The sequence below is a fragment of the Schistocerca serialis genome, chromosome 8 (genome assembly GCF_023864345.2).
Source record: "Schistocerca serialis cubense isolate TAMUIC-IGC-003099 chromosome 8, iqSchSeri2.2, whole genome shotgun sequence".
Taxonomy (NCBI): Eukaryota; Metazoa; Arthropoda; class Insecta; order Orthoptera; family Acrididae; genus Schistocerca; species Schistocerca serialis.
In genome coordinates, this window is record NC_064645.1 from 238,295,007 (window position 1) to 238,319,233 (window position 24,227).

At 51.2% G+C, this 24,227-nt stretch overlaps 1 protein-coding gene across 1 annotated transcript in view; it reads right to left on the minus strand.

Moving 5' to 3' along the window:
* The window catches only part of LOC126416947 (transmembrane protein 26), a 99,748-nt gene extending 78,360 nt beyond the window's left edge, over positions 1–21,388 (minus strand). Inside the window, exon 1 of the mRNA XM_050084827.1 lies at positions 21,195–21,388. Within this exon, the coding sequence (XP_049940784.1) occupies positions 21,195–21,388 (194 nt within the window). The remainder of the gene's footprint in view (positions 1–21,194) is intronic.
* Positions 21,389–24,227: the final 2,839 nt, after the last annotated feature.

Sequence of the window (24,227 nt, forward strand, 5' to 3'; positions counted from 1 at the left end):
ACGCTGCGCGCAGTTGGCACACACAATGGACAGAGTCCGATGACATAGTTTTGTTCCTTTATCCCCATCAATCCATCTACGGATCGAATTTTTTGCAATAGCGTCCCGCGAAAAGAGTTTCTCACGCGGCAGCCTTCCCATTCAGGGACCGCATTTGAATCTTAAGTTTTTAAGAAGATTGTGTAATGTCTCGTGTAAGAAGAAGCCATTCTACAGTAACTGTCAGAATTCGACAGCCACAGGATCGTGGCCTATCGAGACTGATTTATCGTGCCGCGATGTGGCTGCTGACGTTGGTCCTGAGCTCACGACTGTCAAGCGAATGTGGAACACATGGATACTCATCGTCATTCAGGCTATCAACAGCACCAAGCGACTAGCAATTTAGAGGACAGACATTTTTCACTCAACCGTGCAGAATCTCAGACCCATGTCACGTACCTCGATCCAGGAAATAGCGTCTTTCGCAGCAAGACAATTACCCACCCACACAGTGAAGCGAGTTTGGAGCACCACAGACTGTCAGCTCAGTGACCATTGTCGCAGCTTCCCTCAATGCGTCAGCAGAGAGACAGTAGCGCCGAAAGCAATTCACTCATCGACAAGGCTGGACACACGTCCTCTCTACACACAGGCTCTGGCTTGCTAGCAGCTTCACAACAGATGTATCCGTGTTCATCGCCTCTGAGGAGAAGGAATGTCGGCACAGTGCATTCGTCATCGTCAAACGATCCCAGCACATTTGATGTGTTAAGGCTGGCGGTTGTGCCCTTTCTTCGAGGTCTCCGGGATTTCTTTAAACTAGGCAACTCAAGGAGACCGCAGGATACTCTTACAGTCTTGATCTACCTCCATACAAAACACATTTTGACTACTGCCCTGGGAGCATGTTCTCTACATCTTCATCTTCAACAACTGAAAACAACGGGTTGCCGACCACTACCACTAAGACTCTCGTACAAATTTCACGGCGTATCTGTATCTCTCATCCACACAAAGTTCAACAGGATTTCTAGACACTGTTGCCGCCAGAGATGGTAGTTCTGCAAGCCGTCACTAGCTCTAAGCATAATTATATGTCTGAGTGATGCCAAATGTTATTATCTTTATGTAAAGGAAAGTATTATCTTCTTAATAACCTTCAAATCGTGAGTCACACTAATCTTCAAATCGTGAGCCACACTAACCTTCAAATCGTGAGCCACACTATCCTTCAAATCGTGAGCCACACTATCCTTCAAATCGTGAGCCACACTCTTAACTGTTGTACATGAAATTAATTAATTTACTCGTTGTTCTTTTGTTGTATGTGACTGCGAACACTTTCAGAACTAAAATTAATAATGAAATTAATTCAGTAAGATTGAATATTAAATTGCTGGTGTACCCATGTACCACCACAATAAAATAGAAACATTGAATAGTTGAGGGGATCTGAATGAGAAGAGTGGCGTATTTAAGTTTACAAAGTAATGATAAGTTTTATTAGTCTTTTATAACTACAACGAACTGATAAATCTTACACAAAAAAAAGACAAAAACAAATCAGAAAATAAATGACGTTTTCTTGGCAAAGCATACATTGGGGTGAAAGCTATACAAATTCTCCCCTGAATTAATCCCTTTTACAACGCAGTCTCACTTTGTTTACATGAATATACTGTTAGGCCCAACACTACTCAATTGGAATCAACTATCACAAAATATACCACAAACGATGGTTCACCTGAGAACAGGACGCTGTGATTATTATTTAACAACGCTATGCCGATGCAGCAGTATTTAACTGTTTCACCTGGATTAAGGCAGCAGCAGAAAACGGCGCACTGTGGGCGAGGAGGGGCGCTCTGCAGTAGCTATAAATTTCTGAATATATGCTAACTACATGGTCTGGCATTCTGATTATCAGAACGCGGGAAACTTCCCTATCGAAGCCCTGATATCCCGGCAGATTTCAGTGCGAAGGGCATCCGTTTGCTGATCAGGCCAAAGCAATGACTCTTAGGAACGACAGAGCGTGCTGGAATTCTCAAGCTTCAGACGGACGACTCAGGACGAATTAGTTCACCCTCTCGCACATGATATTTCCGAGATGATATGCAGTTCCACTGAGGGTACAGTTGGAAGCTACTTCTAGCTCTTAGACCACTACAATATACAAACCACAAGTCTCGCCTATTTGAGGCAGACACGTTCTGCACCAAGGGAGGACCAGAAGACGAAGACAGCCAAGAGTGACAACTACTTTCCACCAGTCCTCAGTACGGAAGCTGAATTAGCTAAAACGAAACCGACCCCACATTGCACAAACCAATAAAACTATTCTCAACTCATTGAATCTCCCCTCTATACTGTTCTGTTGGCCTAGTAGCCAATCCAGACACAGCACCGGGGTCCCCACGCTGGGAGAGCAAGCCTCCACTTTCCATAATCTGAGAGCAGCTAATCAGCGACTCAAAATCTCTCTTGTGTGAAAATGGGATACTTTAAAGGGGGTGGGGGGCGTGGTTCTCATGGTAAGCATGGCCATATTATCGTTAAAAAGACCTCTACATTGGCGGGGCCACAGTCCCTCATTTACGGAGAGGTCTAATCATTCCAGGGCGACACTTTTCTGTTTCTGAAAAAGTCTGTTAAGATTACTAGTAAGTCTTGCCTATGAAAGATATGTTTTTTGCGGCTTGCTAAGAGAATCTACCGACTTCGCAGCGTCAAGGAGTTACAGCCTTGCCTCCACTGAACATGTGCACCAGACACTATCCGTACCGTCCCAGCTTCTAATGCACGGAGTTTTATGAGCTTACCACCATTTTCACATTTCCCGCCAACTAGCCGCCTTCGTGATGGACTGCCGACTGGCTCAGGTAAAATGTTTTGCGAACTGGCGACCTCCTGTCCAACACTAAGCAGGAGGAGAGTGCTACGGCCAGAAGATCTTCTGTTGGTATGATCCACTGAGTGCTGCCTGCTAGACTCACTCTCACAGCCTGATCGCTGCACTCAGAATTTATGTTGGTTCAAATGGCTCTAAGCTCTATGGGACTTAACATCTGAGGTCATCAGTCCCCTAGAACTTAGAGCTACTTAAAGCTAACCAACCTAAGGACATCATACACATCCATGCCCGAGGCAGGATTCGAACCTGCGACTGTAGCGGTCGCGCGGTTCTAGACTGAAGCGCCTAGAACCGCTCGGTCACACCGGCCGGCCAGAATTTACGTTCCCCAGTCCATCTCCCTCTTCCTGTTCTCCATCACCTCCACTACGGCAGCAGCAGAAATCAGCGCACTGTGGGCGAGGAGGGACGCTCTGCAGTAGCTATAATGTTCTGACGCATCCACGAATATATGCTACACTACTGGCTACACATGCAGTTGTGAGAACATTCTGCCCACAATTTCCTCGTGTAAAAAACTCACAAACCACACAAAACATAGTACTGGGGAACACCTATAATATAGGTGTTAATCCGACTGACGATGTTAAAGTGAGAGAGTGGCATGCCACCTCTCAGCTCTGTACCAAATTTTCTATCTGTGCTCTCCCAAACCAGGTACTAAAATAATTACATACTGTGCTGCATGGGTACAGTAAGCACGATTTCACTATTTACTATCTAAAATTGTGTGGCAATTTTAATAGCCTGCAGTGTTCTTTGGATGATACATCGAACTCATTGCAGTGCTTATGTGCAGGAAAAATAGCGCTAGTTTCTTGGAATCGTTCGGAAAAACAGTTGGACTGAGACAAAGGAATACAAAGGGAATATGCATTATTCGCCATAGTAAAACAACTGACTTCATATCACGTGATGTACAGTATGCGATTCCCGCTACAGACACAACATTAAAAAGTATTCATAATAAACTGACTCAATTTAGAACACACACAATGATGAACCAAATCATGATCACCACCCGCTGCAAGACTGAATCCCGCCTGGCGGCGTTGCGGGCGCGTGATGCAGTAAGGAAAGTCTAAGGCAGGGACGTGTTTCAGGCCTCCTCCTCACATTGCTTTTATTTGCGTACTGAATTTGCATACGAGGTTCTTACTACTTTGTGATTCGGTTTTTCTTTGTAGGCATTTAATTTGTACTGCACGCTGAATATAGGAGTGATTACGGCGTAGCTTATCAATTATGTCGATAACTCATCTCTCTGTACTCACTGAGGACAGGAACAGTTGGAGCGTTTGCATGTTCTCAAGGAGCTAGCTGTCACTCGAAGTTCGGGTTTCACGTTATCGGACCACACAAGGTGCCGGGCGTGACTTTCATTGCTAATCCTCCCGGAACCTGCGATAATGCAAAGACTGACCAGCGCTTTTAGTAGCAGAAAACCGGGAAACGGTGGCGGAAGGGATGAGAACTTCGCCTATTAGTAAACTTTCCGTGGAATCTTCAGCTGTCCACTTGCCGATGCCCCGCTGTATTTTGGTCTTCAGACATTGTTCCGTAAGCTAAATGCTTGACCTCACGTGGGTCTGCAAGATTTCCATCGTCAGCCCTTTCCGTGGGAGGGCGATGAGAAACTCACACCAAAATTTCCAGAACTTTCCTACATACAAGTCAGGCCATGGGAAAGTCGTTATAGCCGGCCGGAGTGGCCGTGCGGTTCTGGGCGCTACAGTCTGGAGTCGAGCGACCGCTACGGTCGCAGGTTCGAATCCTGCCTCCGCATGGATGTGTGTGATGTCCTTAGGTTAATTAGGTTTAATTAGTTCTAAGTTCTAGGCGTTAAGTCGCATAGTGCTCAGAGCCATTTGAACCATTTTTGAAAGTCGTTATACACTGTTCTCGTTTCGGTGAACAGGAGTCTCATTGGTGCTGACATCTTTACCTTTTTGGTGGGACCTAGTTAACCGATTTCTAGGTCCCTCGGAAAAGCACGTAGGCCCTTCTGGGATTGGCTAGAAAGACTGTGCCGGGTGCCTTCCCGAGATCTGAAGGAACACTAACAGAACTTACAGAGGCATTATCGCTTGGAATCCTGGATTTGGACGCAACTGATGGATAACCACTCGTCCGTAGTTTTCTTGACTTCGGCCCTCTGCCAAAATCTTCGAAATTTTACTTAGAAGTTACTCGGGGCTTAAGAGATTTTTCCGCACCGCCACCGGTCGTCAGGAAGGTGAGGTCTGCAAACCCATACCAGCCAAAGCTAGCAACCACACCACACTGGCCCATATCACGGCAGCACGGCGCACGTCGACTCGTCAGCAGCCATCTCAGTGGGAGCAACGGCAAGACCGTGTTTGCAATGAAACCCTCCAACTTTGGAAATCGCTACAGAGTAAAAGGAGGACTCCATTCCCATCTTCTGATTTCAACTTATTCATTATTTGATGTACGCTGTGTTCGTCTGTTTGGTTCTTGTTTCAAAGTGAATCTTTTCTCGTTCTCAGATGACCACTCATGTCTCGTTTCGTTGTTGAAGTTCACACGTCTGGTGGTGATCTTTCTGGTTGTTTCTTTATTTCTTGATACTGTATGTCGTGTTGATTTTCATATATTGTCTAATTACTAAGTTTTATATCACAGTTGACTACACCACTTGTGCCCTTTGTGTGCCCAGGCGGCAATTCAACCGTAATTTCCCAGCATCGTGTTGGTGGCGACCCTAATAATCATTCGTTTTTCTCATCACTGTTTTACTCTATTCATGCAAAAACATTGTAAAGTTGTTATAATCGTACAATGAGTATGTTTTTGGTTAATTTGCATATTGTCTCAGTAAATCTCATATTTACCAGATGAAACACCATGATTTCACAACCAGTAAAGTAACTTATTCAACTGAATGCCAGGGTCCTCAACCCATTAGAAATAGACGGGGTCCTTGACGAGTTGAGAAACTTATCATATGACGTTTCCAATGTGAGTGACAGTTGATTTTTCCGATAGCCTTTTAACTTCATACGAGGTAATCTATCATTTTATATGATATGGTTGATAGAATTAGCAGCATATGTAATGTGTGTGTCCACGGAGCAGCTGATGAGGAGGTTGTGTTCGCTTCTGGTCAAGTATGTAAGCGTAGCAGACTTGAATGGGGAAACCTGTGCCGTCACAAGACGTCACGCAGCAGCCACGCGTTAAAAGCCGCGCCACTGAGCGGCATACGTGGTTGACCAGCTCGGTGGTGGCGCCGCGCCGCGTGCATACCGACACAGGCACCACCGAGCGAGCCTTCGCACAACAGCTAGCAGTACGAGGAGTCTGGTTTTGCACGGAGAGTGAGTATCTACCAGGGCCAGAGCTCAATGGTGGAAGCAACCGTTGGATGTAACTGCACGTCTTGGCTGCAAGGAAGACGGTGTTGGCCGGAGAGTTGCGATATGGCGAGATTGGGCGCAGTTTGCTGCAGGGCTATCTGCCTGGCTGTTATCGAAGTAGAAGAGAGCGGAATTGCCTGTATGAGTGTGTTACTAGACAGGGTTGTTCTCTTGTGCTGCAGCTATGTAAATGTTATTAATTAGTATGCGCTGCTGTGTATACTGAGTGAATTCAGCCTCATACGCAAACATACGACCAGTACTTGCCTTTTAACTATCCTACATATCTGTCAGTTCTCGACTCCCTAAGTTTCTCAGATGATTGTTCTTTTGGCCACTTGATCTGATTTGACTTTTGTTATCTTCTATGCAATTAAACAGCTCCTTATTTAACTTATGTTGTATGTGATGCTTATTTGGACCGTATTTTTATTATAAAAGTTCTCTTAAAGACTTGAATTAGAATTGCTCCTTGCGCAATGGTTATGTGTGTACCTTTGAATGTGTGTGTATTTTTAATTTTTTTATTTCGAAGCAGCACTCATGCTTCATGCTGTTTCACTGTAATCGAATTTCATACTATTACGTGAGCATATCGGTGCTGAGTAAATTTTTCTTGTCGAATAGCTACTAACCTGATTTGTTTGTCCATTTTGTAAGGGTTTTGATCTGTAAAAATTAATCGACTTTTTTAATTTCTAAAATGTGCTATTTTCTATCAAAAAATAAATACTCTGAACTTGTTTAAATGAAATAAATTTTAGCAAGCAGCAAGAATCACTCTCAGCTTAACTCAGTCCTACCACTTCCTCACACGGCATAAAATCCAGTGACATTGGCGATTCTGGCAAAGGGCAGATCGTTACGGCCTAACTGGAAACGAGCATCTCAGAAACTGTGAAGCAGGTGGGTTTTTCGTGTGCAGCTCTCCTGTACATCTATGAAAAGTGCTTGGACGACGGCGAATGCACGAATAGGCGACAAGATGATGCAGGTTCATACCTCATGACAGAACGTTGAAGTCTCAGGTTTGCATCGTCTGTGAAGTAGGATAGGAGGCGATCTGCGGCAGATATAACACAGTATAATGCTCGTACAGCGACAAGCGTGTCGGAGCACATCACTCAGCGCTCTATTTTGAACATGGAGCTCCGCAACAGAGTTTTCCTACGTGTTCGCATATTGACCCAACCACATCGTCAATACATTACTGGCCATCAAATTTGCTACACCAAGAATAAATGCAGATGACATACGGGTATTCATTGGACAAATATATTATACTAGAACTGACATGTGATTACATTTTCACGCAATCTGGGTGCATAGATCCTGAGAAATCAGTACCCATAACAACCACTTCTACCATTTCTACGCCTGGGCATTGAGTCAAACAGATCTTGGATGGCGTGTACAGGTACAGCTGCCCATGCAACTTCAACACGATACCACAGTTCAAGAGTAGTGACTGGCGTATTGTGACGAGCCAGTTGCTCGGCCACCATTGACCAGACGTTTTCAATTGGTGAGTGATCTGGAGAACGTGCTGGCCAGGGCAGCAGTCGAACATTTTCTGTTTCCGTACAGGACCTGCAACATGCGGTCGTGCATTATCCTGCTCAATGTAGGGTTTCGCAGGGATAGAATGATGGGTAGAGCCACGGGTCGTAACGCACCTGAAAAATAACGTCCACTGTTCAAAGTGCCGTCAATGCGAACAAGAGGTGACCCTGACGTGGGCAATAGCACCCCATACCATCACGCCGCGTGATACGCCAGTATGGCGATGACGAATACACCCCTCCAATGTGCGTTAACCGCGATGTCGCCAAACACGGATGCGACCGTCACGATGCTATAAACAGAACCTGGATTCACCGGAAAAAAATGACGTTCTGCCATTCGTGCACCCATTCGTCGTTGAGTACACCATCGCAGGCACCCCTGTCTGTGATGCAGCGTCAAGGGTAACCGCAGCCATGGTCTCCGAGCTGATAGTCCATGCTGCTGCAAACGTCGTCGAACTGTTCGTGCAGAGGGTGGTTGTTTTGCAAACGTCCCCATCTGTTGACTCAGGCAACGAGACGTGGCTGCACGATCCGTTACAGCCATGCGGATAAAATGGCCATTCTTTAGTAGGGATTTTTGAAAGTCAGATTGCGTTGCGCTAAAAATATTGTGTGTCAGTTTAAGCACCGTCATTTATAATTTTTCTAAGAGGACGTTTCATATGAAAGAATGGCCGTGACTAACAATAACCTATACCTTTCATGAATCACTTACCTCACAAAAATCTTCGTTACTCAAACTACTGCAATACAGCGTGCGCCAATACTGCCAGCTGAATAAAAGATTCAAACTACTGAAGGCACTAACTACTGATGGGCATAGTTAGCAAATGAAAGATTTTGATAGACAACAAACAATGTATTTACCTTAATAGCGTTCAAAAGTCTTAATACATATATCAGTTCATGATATCCAGTATTATAAATTTACTCTTCCTGGTTTGTTTGGGGTTTAAGGGCGCTCAACTACTGAGGTCATTAGCGCCCAGTCACTGTTGTTAGAGCACATAAAATCTAGTAAAACTCAAGGGGATAGGGGCGGGACACCAGAAGGACCTGACAAAGATGCAGATAAAATAAGTAAAAAGGTTACATGTCTTTGGACAAGCCAGTCAAAGTTATAAAACGCAGAATACGAGCAGCTGCTCGAGCGTAATCAGCTAAAACGTCTGGTAAAGTAGATGGCAGGGACAGGACAACACGAAATTGACTAAAACGGGGACACGACAATAAAACATGGCGCACTGTTAGTGCCTGACCACAAGGGCACGGCGGGGCTGGGTCACCGGAGAGCAGGTAGCGGTGGCTAAACCGGCAATGCCCAATCCGCAACCTGGTCACAATGACCTCCTCTCGCCGAGATGGTCGGGAGGAGGTTGTCCAAGCAGTTGGGAGCGGTTTTACTGCCCGGAGCTTGTTTCCTTGGAGGGATGACCAAGCATCCCACCACAACGACACAAGCCTCTTACATACATCCCCACGAACGTCAGATGACGGGACACAAGGGAGGCTGGCCGAGGCAGGAGGACTGCAGCCTCGGCTGCAGCATCCGCAGCCTCATTCCAGGCACTCCTACATGTCCGGGAACCCACAGAAAGCTGACAGAACCACCATTATCAGCGAAAGAATGGAGGGACTGCTGTATCCGTTGAATCAAGGGATGGACCGGATAGGGAGCTCCAAGGCTCTGAAGAGCACTGAGTGAGTCAGAGCAGAGTACATACGATGAATGGCGGTGGCGGCGGGCATACTGAACGGCCTGATGGAGAGCAAAAAGCTCGGCCGTAAAGCTCGAACATTGGTCGAGGAGCCGGTATTTAAAGGTGGCGGCCCAGACGACAAAGGCACAGCCAACACCATCGTCAGTTTTGGAGCCATCGGTGTAAATAAAGGTGTGACCAGCAAGTCGAGCACGAAGTTCGACAAACCGTGAGCAATACACTGCAGCCGGAGTACTCTCCTTTGGGAGTGAGCTGAGGTCGAGATAAATATGAACCGGAGCCTGGAGCCAAGGAGGTGTCGGGCTCTCACCCTCTCTGAAGGTGGTAGGGAGGGCAAAATCCAATTGTCGAAGCAGGCGACGGAAGCGGACTCCGGGGGGCAGCAGGGCAGACACACACAACCCGTACTGACGGTCGAGAGAATCGGCGAAGAAGGTGGTGGTGGTGGTTGTTGGGATGTTTAAGGGGGACTAAACAGCGAAGGTCATCAGTCCCCCATTCCAAAATCAGGCGAGCCGAAAATCTACGGAGCAGGTAAAAACCAAAGGGGGAGGAGACGTCCCCCCAGGTGCTAAAAGAACACAAATGCAGCAACAAACACTACAGACAAGAACAGGACAGAGGAACACCAGACAGAAAGAAACAGAAGAAAGGAAAATGGCCGGAGACTGGTTGACTGACCACGAGAAAAAAAAGGGAAAGAGTCAACCGTCTGACGGCACACCAGAACAGCAACAGACACAAGGACAAAAGACACAGAAAGGGAAAGGCGCAGGACCTCCCTAAATCGAACCATAAAAAGGACTACTACGGATAAAATGTAAAACATTGTCAGCCATGGAGGCATCGGCGGATAAAACCAAAGCCAAAGTGCCCGGGAGATTAAAAAATTGCCGGAGTGTGCGCAGTCGAGGACACTCCAGCAAAATGTGGCCGACCATCAGCCGGGACCCACACCGACACAAGGGGGGATCCTCCTGACGCAACAGATGGCCGTGCGTCAGGTATGTATGGCCGATGCGCAGCCGACACAGGAGTACTGAGTCCCTCCGAGAAGCCCGCAGGGAGGAACGCCACACATCGGTCGTCCCCTTGACAGCCCGCAGTTTATTCGGGGCTGTCATGCCACGCCACTCAACAGCCCACATCCCAATCAGCTTATGGCGCAACACCAGCTGCTGGTCGCGAGCCGTAAGGCCGATCTCCAAAGCCGGGGCGTCGATCGCCCCTTTGGCCAGCCTGTCTACACGTTCGTTCCCTGGGATGCCAACATGACCGGGCGTCCAAACCAAGACCACCGAACGACCAGAACGGGCAATGGCGGAAACAGACTCCTGAATGGATGACACCAGAGGAGAGGAGGGATAGCAGAAGTCGATGGCCTGAAGGCTGCTCAGGGAGTCACTGCAGATCACGATGGACCTACCTGAGCAGAAACGCATATGCTCAAGAGCGCGTAAGATGGCCACCAGCTCTGCAGTAAAAATACTGCAGCCAGCCGGCAAGGAGCGTTGCTCAACATGGGCAGCGTGAGCAGAAGCGTAGGCAGTGCGACCATCAACCAGGGAACCATCAGTGTAGACAGGCTCACAGCCCGGAAATGATGCGAGGAGCGCAAGAAAACGGCGACGGAGGGCCACAGGCGGAACCGAGTCCTTAGGTCCCTGTGCCAAATCCAGACGGACGGACGGCCGGGACAAACACCAGGGAGGCGTAGGTGCACGGACCCGGAAGGGAGGCGGAAGAGGGAATGAACCCAATTCCCACAGCAGGGACTGAACGCGGACAGCGACGGAAAGCCCAGACCTAGGTCGCCGTTCGGGCGGATGGAGGACCATGGCAGGGAAAAGCAGGCGACGATTGGGATGGCCTGGCGAGCAATGCACGTGGACAGCATAGTCCGCGAGCAGTCGATGGCGGCGAATCCGCAGCGGGGGAACCCCGGCCTCCACCAGTAGACTATCCACGGGGCTCGTACGAAAAGCGCCAGTTGCAAGCTGGACCCCACAGTGGTGTATGGGGTCTAACAACTTCAACACTGAGGGTGATGCAGACCCATAGGCCAGGCTCCCATAATCAAGCCGAGACTGCACAAGGGCTCTGTACAATCGCAGCAGCGTGCAGCGATCCGCACCCCAAGACGTGTGGCTAAGGCAGCGGAGGGCGTTGAGGTGCCGCCAGCATTTTTGCTTCAGCTGAGTAATATGAGGAACCCATGTGAGCCGGGCATCAAACACGAGTCCCAAGAAGCAGCAAGTGTCCACCACTTCAAGCAGGTGGCCGTCGAGGTAAAGTTCCGGATGAGGGTGGACCGTCCGACGCCTCTTGGCTGCAGAGAACTGAAAACCGTGAGTCAGAGACCATGATGCTGCCTTCCGAACGGCTACCTGCAGCCTGCGTTCGGCGACTCCCGTAGTCGTGGAGCTAAATGAAATGAAGAAGTCGTCGGCATACAAAGAAGGAGACACCGACGACCCCACAGCTGCAGCCAGACCATTAATGGCCACTAGAAATAAGGACACACTCAACACCGAGCCCTGCGGGACCCCATTTTCCTGTGTATAAGAAGAACTAGAGGCGGCACCGACTTGCACCCGGAAAGAGCGCTGCAGTAGAAAGGTTTGAAGAAAAGCCGGGAGCCGACCACGAAGACCCCACTCATACAACGTGGCGAGGATGTGATGCCTCCATGTGGTGTCATACGCCTTCCGCAGATCGAAAAATACAGCAAAGAGATGCAGACGTCATGCAAAGGCCGTACGAATAGCAGATTCCAGCCGCACCAAATTGTCCATGGCAGACCGGCCCCGACGGAAGCCACCCTGGGATGGAGCGAGGAGACCGCGCGACTCAAGGACCCAACACAAACGCCGCCCCACCATACGTTCGAGCAATTTGCACAAAACGTTGGTGAGGGTAATGGGACGATAGCTGTCCACCGCCAGTGGGTCCACACCGGGCTTCAAGATGGGGGACAATAACACCCTCTCGCCATTGCGACGGGAACACGCCTTCGCTCCAAATGCGGTTAAATACCGCGAGAATGTGTCTCTGGCAGTCCCGGGAGAGATGCTTCAGCATCTGCGCGTGGATGCAGTCCGGTCCTGGTGCTGTATCAGGGCAATCGGCGAGGGCAGCGAGGAATTCCCTCTCGCTGAAAGGAGCATTGTATTTTTAAGAACGACGCATGTGAAATGAGAACTGCGTCCGCTCGGCTCGCTCCTTGAGAGAGCGAAAGGCGGGGGGATAAGATGCAGTCGCCGAGCTCGTCGCAAAGTGCGCGGCAAGCTATTCAGCAATGGCGGCAGCGTCCGTGCAGACAGCGCCGTCCAAGGAGAGCCCAGGTACACCCATAGGGGTCTGGTATCCATAAATCCGCCGGATCCGGGACCACACGAGCGAGGGGGAGACACGGGAGCCCAAGGAGTAGACATACCGCTCCCAGCACTCCTGCTTACGCCGTGTAATAAGACGGCGGGCCAAGGCACGGAGCCTCTTAAAGGCGATGCGAGTCTCCAGAGACGGGTGCCGCCTATGACGCTGGAGAGCCCGCCGACGGTCGCGAATAGCCTCAGCAATCACCGGCGACCACCAGGGTACAGCCTTCCTCCGAGGGAGTCTAGAAGAGCGGGGGATGGCAGCCTCGGCCGCCGAAATGATGGATGTGGTTAAGACACGGACCACCTCGTCAATGTCACCTTGGGGGGGAGACTCAATGGTTGCAGCAGAAGTAAAAGCCGGCCAGTCAGCCCTGTGGAGAGCCCAGCAGGGCAGGCGCCCAGAAGAATGACACTGGGGCAGTGACAAATAGATGGGAAAATGGTCACTACCACAGAGGTCAGGATGCACTCGCCAGTGGAGGGATGGGACAAGTCCGGGGCTGCAAAGAGAGAGATCGATGGCCGAGAAAGAGCCATGGGCCACACTGAAATGCGTGGGAGCACCGGTATTCAAGAGGCTAAGGTCGAGCTGAGCCAACACACACTCCACGGCCCGACCGCGGTCATCGGAGACAGTCCCGCCCCATAGAGGGTTGTGGGCATTGAAATCGCCTAGAAGCAGCAAAAGTGGCGGAAGTTGAGCCAGCAGTGCAGCCAAGACATGTCGGGGGAGCTCCCCATCCGGAGGAATGTAAACAGAGCAAACAGTAATAGCCGGCGAGAGCTCAACCCTGACAGCGACTGCCTCTAAAGGCGTCTGAAGGGGTACTGGCAAGCTACAGACAGAGTGGTGAACAAAAAGACAATCCCCACCTGACGCTCGTTGACAGGCAGCATGGTTCTTATAGTATCCCCGATAACCGCGAAGGGCGGGGGTCTGCAGTGCCGGAAACCAAGTTTCCTGCAGAGCAATGCAGAGAACAGGGGAATCACTCAGAAGCATCCGGAGCTCAGGCAGGTGGCGGAAATAACCACCGCAGTTCCATTGGAGAATGGAAGCAGGAAGGGACTGGGAAAGCGTGAATGCGACTAAGAGGCAGACAGCGCCTCAGAGCCAACTGCCGCCACCGGGGGAGAGTCAGCTGAGTCCATAGGAGAGGCCCCCAAGGGTTCCGTGAGTGCGAGATCCGCAGCAGAGGCGAGGATCTCCACCTCATCCCCGGAGCCAGGGCTAGGTACAGCAGGCGATGCTGAAACCGCCGAAACGTCCTTCTTCTTGGACACATGCCGTTCCTTCTTCTCACGTCGGCCCTTAGGGTGAGAGGGCTGGGAGAGCTTCTCTGAAGGAGCGTCGGAGGCTGACGACGACGCAGAAGCCCTACGACCAGCAGGTGGCGGAACCTTCAGCCACTGGCTGACATCCGGCTGGGTAGGAGATGAAACGGAGGAAGGGAGAGCCCCGAGGGACCCCTTCCGCGAGAGAGGAACCGGCGGAGGCAACGGCGGCGGAGAAGGAAGGGGAGGGATCGAGCCTCCCGGTTGTGGAGCAGATGTCACTCCCGAAGTAAGCGTGGGGGGAGCGACAGAAGAGGGTTTGCCCCCAACTGCTAAGGGGGCAACAGAGGAAGGCTTGCCCCCAGGCACGAGGGGGGCAGACAGAGATACACGGCCCCGAGGGCCTACTGAAGGCGGCACAGATGAGGCGACAACCGTCGCTCGCGTGGGCGACGATAACGTGGCTGCAGCATAAGATGTTCGAATGGAAGCAGGATACAACCTTTCATATTTCTGTTTAGCCTCTCGATAAGTAAGCCGGTCCAGGGTCTTCAATTCCATTATCTTCCGCTCCTTATGAAGAACGGGGCAATCCAGCGAGCATGGAGAGTGGTGCTCCCCACAGTTGACACATACAGGCGGAGGCGCACATGGAGAATCAGGATGAGAGGGGCGTCCGCAATCTCGACATGTAGCGCTGGATGGGCAACGGGAGGACATATGCCCAAACTTCCAGCACTGGAAGCACCGCATCGGGGGAGGCACGTATGGCTTGACGTCGCAACGGTAAACCATCACCTTGACCTTCTCGGGCAAGACATCACCCTCGAAGGCCAAGATAAAGGCACCGGTGGCCACCCTGTTTGTCTTGGGTCCTCTATGTACACGACGGACAAAATGCAAACCACGTCGTTCCAAGTCGGCTCTCAGCTCGTCATCGGATTGCAACAAGAGGTCACGATGGTAAATAATCCCCTGGACCATATTTAAGCTACTGTGGGGAGTGACGGTAACAGGGACGTCACCCAGTTTATCACACAAGAGCAACGCTCGTGACTGGGCTGGGGAGGACGTCTTGAGGAGGATGGACCCATTCCTCATTTTTGACAACCCCGCCACTTCCCCAAACTTATCCTCAAGGTGTTCCACAAAAAACATAGGCTTCGTCGTAAGAAAGGAGTCACCATCAGTCCTGCTGCAGACAAGGTATTGCGGTACGTAAGGCTCCCGCTTGGCACTAGATCGGCGTCCCTCCCATGGCGCAGCCAACGAGGGGAACGTCTGAGGGTCATATTGCGCAGCATCAAAGTCGACTCTACCTCACTTAGAGACGCTGGTGGCCGTGCGACCACCAGCTTGGTGCGATTTATTGCGCTTCATTGCGCCACATCCGCCCAGATGCCACCTACTCCGAACGAGGGCTCTCCCCAAGGGCGCCACCCAGCCAAAGCAACGGGTACCTGCCCGATATCCCATTGCCCGGAGTCCCCATGCCCCAGACAAGATGGGCACATACTCCTTGGCATGCATGGGGAGGAAACAGCTCTGGCATCTGTAGTGCGATCCCTGCGTGGTCAGGGGGCTACCACCAAGAGGGTACATGACGACCCCACCACAATGGACTGGCTACCATGCTGGATTTTAGGTGTTGGAAGGGTCCACAGTTGTCGTGGGCGCTAAGAAGAAGAATGCGCAGAAGGCGAGAAGGAGACAACCCAGAAGATGTTGGCCGTAGTCTCCCCCCCCCCACACGACAATAGGTAACATGCAAGATGGTGGAGCATGATGGACCAATAGAAAAACACCACGTAAGGTGTCCTCCCCCAAATGGCACGCACTAACAACGGAAACCTGGAAAAAAAAAGGTCAAACCCAAGAGGGGACCATCACAGAGGGCCGAAACGTTTGAGACTCCTTTTAGTCGCCTCTTACGACAGGCAGGAATACCGCGGGTCTATTCTTACCCCCGAACCCGCAGGGGGGGGGGGGGGGGGGGCAAAGAAGGACTGGTAAGAGGGGTGGTCGGGCATAGACAACAGCCGGCAGGCATACCGACACAGCAGAACGTCGCGCCGGTAGGGCAATGGTAATTCGGCAGCTTCAGCATAAAGACTCTCTACAGGACTAGTGTAGAAGGCTCCGGTTGCAAGACGTATCCCCCGATGGTGGATGGAGTTGAGCCGGCGTAAGAGGGATGGCCGAGCGGACGAGTAGACGAAGCTCCCATAATCCAGCTTCGATCGGACTATGGACCGATACAAGCGAAGCAGGACAGTGCGATCCGCTCCCCAAGATGAACCACTAAGAACTCTGAGGACATTAAGGGAACGTGTACAATGGGCCGCCAAATAAGAGACATGTGGAGACCAACACAGTTTCCTGTCCAACGTGAGCCCTAGAAACTTAGTTGTTTCCACGAATGGGAGAACAACGGGACCAAGATGTAAGGATGGCGGAAGGCACGCTTTATATCGCCAAAAGTTGATACAAACCGTCTTCTCTTCAGAGAACCAGAAGCCATTTGCCACGCTCCGTGAGTAGAGGCAGTCTAGACAACGCTGAAGGCAGCGCTCCAGGAGGCATGTTCTCTGGGCACTGCAGTAGATCGCGAAGTCATCGACAAAGAGAGAGCCTGAGACATTAGGTGGAATACAATCCATAATTGGATTGATCGCGATGGCAAAAAGGGCTACGCTCAAGACAGAGCCCCGAGGCACTCCGTTCTCCTGGAGGGAGACGTCGGACAATACGGAACCCACACGTACCCCAAACTTTCGATCCATTAAAAAGGAATCAATAAAAAGGGGCAGGCGACCGCGTAGGCCCCACCTGTGCATAGTGCGGAGGATACCTCCTCTCCAACAGGTATCATAAGCCTTCTCCAAGTCGAAGAACACGGCTACCGTTTGGCGCCTTCGCAAAAAGTTGTTCATGATGAATGTCGACAAGGTCACAAGGTGGTCAACAGCGGAGCGGCGGCGACGAAAGCCGCATTGGACATTAGTAAGTAGCCGTCGAGATTCAAGAATCCAAACTAACCGAGCATGAACCATGCCCTCCATCACCTTACAGACACAGCTTGTAAGAGAAATGGTGCGGTAACTAGAAGGAAGGTGTCTATCCTTCCCGGGTTTGGGTATAGGAACAACGACGGCGTCACGCCAACGCATGGGGACCTGACCTTCGGTCCAGACGCGATTGTAGGTACGAAGAAGGAAGCTTTTGCCCGCCAGAGAAAGGTGTGCCAGCATCTGAACGTGAATGGCATCTGGCCCCGGAGCAGAGGACCGGGACAGTGCAAGCGCACGTTCGAGTTCCCGCATAGTAAACGGGGCATTATAAGTTTCCAGATTCAGCGAGTAGAAGGAAGGTCGCCGAGCCTCTTCTGCCTCTTTCCTGGGAAGGAAGCCAGGGTGGTAATGGGCGGAGCTTGAAACCTCCGCAAAAAAGCGGCCAAAGGCGTTGGAGACAGCCACAGGATCAACAAGGACCTCATTACCTGAGGTCAGGCCAGGTACCGAGGAGTGAGCCTTAATCCCCGACAGCCGGCGCAGGCCACCCCAAACGATGGAAGAGGGAGTAGAACTGTTAAAGGAGCTGGTGAAAGAGGCCCAACAAGCTTTTTTGCTGTCTTTGATGACTCTACGGCATTGCGCTCGGAGTCGTTTGTATTCAATACAATTCGCCAACGTAGGATGGCGGCGAAAGGTGCGTAAAGCACGTCGTCGAGCACGGATAGCGTCCCTACAAGCCTCGTTCCACCAGGTGATGGAAACGCGACGTGAAGAAGAGGTAGTACGAGGAATGGAACGTTCGGCAGCATTGATGATAACAGCCGTGAGGTATTCGACCTGACTGTCACAACTGAGAAAATCGTGGTCCGGAAAGGTCGCCAGGGAGGAGTAAAGTCCCCAGTCAGCTTTCGGTATGTTCCAGCGCGAAGGACGTGGGGATGGGGTGTGGTGCAGGAGACGAACGACACAGGGGAAGTGGTCGCTCGAATAGGTGTCAGAAAGGACATACCACTCGAACCGACGGGCAAGAGTGGTAGAACAGATCGAGAGGTCCAAGTGGGAGTAGGTATGAGTAGAGTCCGAGAGGAACGTCGGGGCGCCGGTATTGAGGCAGACAAGATTGAGATGGTTGAAGGCATCCGCCAAGAGTGAGCCTCTTTGACAGGATTCAGGTGAGCCCCAAAGGGGATGATGGGCATTGAAGTCGCCAAACAATAAAAACGGCGGGGTAAGCTGAACGATCAGGTGCATCATGTCAGCCCGACTAACAGCAGATGACGGTGGAGTGTAGATGGTACAAACTGAAAAAGTAAAAGCAGAAAGAGTAATACGGACAGCTATTGCTTGGAGTGGGGTGGTCAATGGGATGGGATGGTAATAGACATCGTCCCGAACGAGCAACATGACCCCACCATGAGCTGGGATACCGTCTACAGGGGTGAGGTCATACTGCTCCGAGGTATAGTGGGTAAAGGCAATACGGTCAGTTGGGCACAACTTGGTTTCCTGGAGACCAAGGACGAGCGGACAGTGCAGGCGGAGGAGCAGTTGTAATTCCTCCCGATGAGATCGAATACCTCTTATGTTCCAATGTAACAAGGCCATCGGTAGTCAAAAAGTTGGGGGAACGAGACGGGGGAAGAGCTGGTCACCTCGAAGGCCGCGGAGGGCCAGGTGGCAAGGGAACAACGCTACAACCGGCGGGAGGCGGATCTGGTTCCATCGAGTCGTCGCCAGCTGCGGCCGCTGTCCCTGGTTGTGTAGGAGGGGCAGCATCATTTGCCGACAAGAGGCCAGCTGAGCGCCTGACAGCAGAGCATCCCGGCGAAACTGAGGACGGCCGGGAGCAGCGACTCACAGATGGAGCGTCAGACGAAACGCGCCGGGGTGGAGAGGGGGATAGAGACTACTTCTTGGAGGCATTCTTGGAAGGCCGAGGAGGCACAGGGATGGTGGGCTGGACCCGAAGAAGGTCCTCACGCGCGGGGTCCGTTTTGGAACGCCGGACCTCAGAAGCTGGGGTCCGGAACGTTTCCCCGATGGACGCCTGAGAAGAGGATCGCTTCTCAGGTGGCGGGGGGAGAGGAGGAGGAGGAATGGTGGCCCCTGGGGCAGAGGGGGCGGGGGCCACGGGGGAGGAGGATTTGGAAGGGAGGGATTTGGGAGGCAGATGCAGAGCCCCCTGATGGGCGGAGGAGGCGGAGGGGGGACAGGATAGGGGTGAGGATACCGCGGAAGGAGTGGACACAACTGAGGCAAACAAAGTGGTCAACGGCACGGGGTGGAGGCAATCATACTTCTTTCTGGCCTCAGAATAAGAGAGCCGATCCAAAGTTTTGATTTCTTGTATCTTCTTCTCCTCCTGATATTCGGGGCAGTCTGAGGATCTAGGCGAGTGGATGCCAGGACAATTAATGCACCGAGGTGGTGGGGTGCATGTATGTTCCTCACGAAGAGGATGTCCACAATCGCCACAAAGGGGCTCAGCCTCACACCGTGACGACATGTGCCCAAAGCGCAAACACCGAAAACAGTGCATAGGAGGCGGGACGTAAGGTCGCACGTCGCACCGGTAGCACATCACCTTGACCTTCTCCAGAAGAACGTCCCCCTCGAAGGCAAGGATAAAGGCCCCGGTGTCGATGCGACGGTCTTTGGAGCCGCGCTGGACTCGCCAGACGAAATGCACGCCTCGGCGCTCCAGGTTGGCCCTGAGCTCCTCATCAGAATGCAGCAGGAGGTCCCGATGAAAAATAACCCCCTGCGTCCTATTTAGTGCCAGATGCGGGACAATGGACTCTGGGATGTCCCCTAGGCGGTCGCACGCCTGGAGCGCCGCCGACTGTGTGGCGGAGGTGGTCTTTATAAGAACGGACCTCGAACGCATCTTACTGAGAGCCTCAATTTCCCCGAAGATGTCCTCAATGTGTTGAACAAAGAACATGGGCTTGGAGGTGGCGAACGTCCCCCCATCGGTTCGAGAACAGACCAAATAGCGGGGGAAGTACTTCGCCCCAAGCCGGCGGGCCTGTCCCTCCTCCCAGGGAGTGGCCAAGGGGGAAAGGGCAGGAGAACCAGAACTAGAAACGGTACCTTTTCTTTTGAAAGACTCGGCCGCAGAGCGACCTGATACGTGTTGACGCGTTGCAATCTCTCTCCCCAATTCCACCACTGCTGGCGGCTCACCTCCAACTGCGGAACGCTATGCACTCTTCACATCCAACTGCCCATCACTACAATAGCGAATATTTCAACAATGCCAACCAGCCACAGATTGGACACAGCACAGTCAGTGATTTTCATACAGAGCGCTACATGGCGTTACCAACATAAAAACCTGAACAGCCTACTTACAAGATCGATAGTCGTGTCCATACACACTCCCTCCATCCAGGCACACGGTTGCTCGAAACATGCACTCCAACGCGAGTACAGGCCAGTGGGGACCATATTATGCTATGGGCGACACTTGGGTTTCCGTAAGACATGTGATAGTGAAAGACGTGATGATAGCTGTGGACTACGTGAACAATATTGTGGACCAACTGCACCCCTTCAAGCTTGATATCTTCCCAGACAGCGACGTCGTCTTCCAGCAGAATAACTGACTGTGTCACAAGGACAGGACTTTGCTACTGTGGTTTCAGAACCACGACAGTTAACTCAGAATGTCTTTGCCACTAATTTTACGTGATCTGAAACGTATAGAACACGTCTTGGATGCTACTGGGCCGAAGCTCCGGGCCTACAAACCACCCTGTAATTCGCTGTCATACACCTGCAAGGAATAGCGGAGTCCATGTAACAGAGAATCGCTGATGTACTGCGTTCTAAAAGTGGACCACCATTCTATTAAGTAGGTGGTCGTAATGTTCCAGCTTGTGTAGTTGGCAGCTACGAAGGAAAGCTAAATTCTCCTTCATAATCTGATGGACTAGAAGCGCAACACCCAGGTCTTACCACTTCCACTCCTGCGACTCTTTGATGGTGAGTGTGAAGACACCCTCGAAGGCAAGCATGATGATGGGCGCGCAGAGGTACCAGAAGCGGGGGTCGCGCTTGAAGACGGTCACCTGCCAGATGGCGAGCAGCCCATGGCCGCCGAACACGGCGCGCGTCGCCACCGCCTTGAGGGTCGCCAGCACGCGGCCCATGGCTGTGCTCACCAGCGTGACCGACGTCTCAACAATCACATTACACCTCGCTCTGAAACATGGGAAGATTGGCCGTGCACTAGGTCTACCATAAAATTGAAAAAGACGATCGACACAGTATTAGTCAAAGCATGCTAGTGCATTGGTGCTCGAGCCACCAGGTACTCAATCCAAGTACGGCTTTATTGCTTCATAATTACTTCTTAAATTCTGAACTGTCCCCTCTGCTTCAGTGCTTCTTTGTACTGTATTTTGTTGTGGAGGAACTCCAGATCCGGTGGTGTACAACTGCAATGGACAGTAGTGGGAGACTTTGAATGGCGCTGAGAAAGAGTCTAAGCAGACGACGCAATTGAAAAGCCTGTGTCGCCAGATGTACGCCGTGACCTCATACATGGCAAAGAGCTCTGCTGTAAATACTGAGCAGTGTTCCAGAAGCCGATACCGAAAAACGGCGCCAGCGACGAAGGCCCACCCAACACCACACTCAGTCCGAGAGCCATCAGTGTACATGAAGGTACTATCGCGAAGTTCCATACGAAGATCGTGAAACTGAAGGCGATAGAGCGAGGCTGGAGAAGTGTCCTTAGGAAGCAAATGAAGGCCAAGGTGGTGAAGGCGTCACATCGACTGGGAAAGTCGCAGGTAGCGTGAAGTTAAGCTGCCGGAGCAAGAGCCTAAAGCGAACTACACGAGGTAATAGAGAAGAAGGCATAGAATGGGTGCCCGTACATGGCAGACAAACGTCATGCGTATCTGTTGAGGAGAAAGTCACGCCGAAGGACAGCGGTAGGTCAGCAGCTTCAGCGTACAGACTCTCAACCAGGCTGGTTTAAAAGGCGCCAGTGGCCAAATGGATGCCACGATGGCGGATAGTATTGAGAAGGCGCAAGAGAGACGGATGGGCAGATGCATAAACTAAGGACCCTTAGTCTAGTTTCGAGTGGACAAGGGACCAGTACAAACGGAAGAGGGTGGTTCGATCTGCACCCCTGGAAGAAAGATTAAGGTCACGTAGGATGGAGGGAACGCATACAGTGGGCTGCAAGTAAGACATGTGGGGGGGGGGGGGGGGGGGGAGAGAAAGTTTTGTATTGAGCGTGATCTCCAAGAATTTCGTGGTTTCAACGAACGGAACAGCAACAGACCCAAGATGTAAAGACAGTGGAAGGAACCAATTGCGCCACCAGAAATTCATACAAACGGTTTTGTCAGTGGAAAAACGAAAGCCATTGTCGATGCTCCATGAGGGATCGAGACATAGCTGAAGCCGCCGCTGAGTGAGACAGGTCTCTGGAGAAATGCAGCAGGTGGCAAAATCGCCAACAAAAAGGAAGCTGGAGATGCCCGGCAGTAGACAGGCCCTTATTGGATTAACGGTGATAGCAAAGAGGACGACGTTCAGTACCGAACCCTGAGGGACACCATTTTCCTGGATAAAGACATCCAACAATGCAGAACCCACACGATCCTTGAAAACTTGGTCTTTTAAAAATTCCTCAAGGAGAAAGGGGCAGGCGGTCACGGAAGCCCTACGTGTAAGGAGTACAGAGTATACTAGACCCCCAGCACGTGTAGTAGATTTTCTCCAAATCGAAAAACACGGCCATAGTCTGGGATTTCCGCAGGAAACCATTCATGACATGTGTGGACGAAGTGTCGAGATGGTTAACTGCAGAACGGCGCACTCAAAGTTCGCACTGTACAGTGGTTAGTAAACTGCTTGACTCGCACCACCATACCAGTCAGGCATGAATCATACGTTCTATCACCTTGCGAACACAGCTGGTGAGAGAAATAAGGCGGTAGCTAAAAGGAAACAGTTTGTCCTTACCAGGCTTAGGTATGGGAATGACAGTTTCATGGCAGCATTTAGGAAACGTGCCGTCTGACCATATGTGGATGTATGTATTAAGCAGAAAATGCTTGCCTGCAAGAGAAAGGTGCTGCACCATCTGGATCTGAACATCGTCTGGCCCTAGGCTGGAGGATCGGGATGAAGTGAGAACGTGATCTAGCTACCTCATAGTAAAGGCGCCATTGTAGCACTCATGATTCGGAGAAGAGAAAGGTATCGCCCAAGACGACTCCGCTAGTTTCTGATGGAGGAAGGCAGGGTGATAGTGGGAGGTGCTCGAAATCTTAGCAAAATGGAGGCATAAGGTGTTGCAGATAGCAATAACGTCCATAATGACATCGTCTTCAACTGTCCTGCCGGAAATTGGGGAATGGATCTTGATCCCAGAGAGCCGTCAGAGGTTGGCCCACACGACAGAAGAGGGAGTGGCACTGTTAAAAGTAGTGAATCAAATCCAGCCAACATTTTTGCTACCCCAAAGAATGTGACGACACTGTGCACGCATCTGTTTATAACGAATGCAGTTTGCCATCGTAGGATGACGGTTAAAAACCCGGAGAGCACGATTCCGAGCACGAATTGCGTCGTGGATCGCCTCAGTCCACCAAGGGACCGGGACACGGCGTGGTAATGATGAAGTGTAAGGAATGTAAGGATAACGTTTGCAAGATATTCCACTTGGTCATCACAGCTGGGAAAATCTTTTTCGTCGAAGGTTGCCAGGGAGAAGTAAAGTCACCAACCGGTGTTAATAAGTTGCCATTTGGGTGTGTATGGGGGGTCAGTAAACGGATAGCACACGGGAAATGATCGCTCGAGTGTGTTAGAGAAAACGGACCGCTCGAGACGATGAGCAAGCTGGGCAATGCAGAAGGATAGGTCTAAATGGGAATAGGTGTGTTCCTGTGTTAAGGCAAAGAGCTTAAGTTGATTAAGGAAGTCGGTCAAGAGGGCGCCTCTCTGATACGTTCTGGGAGAATC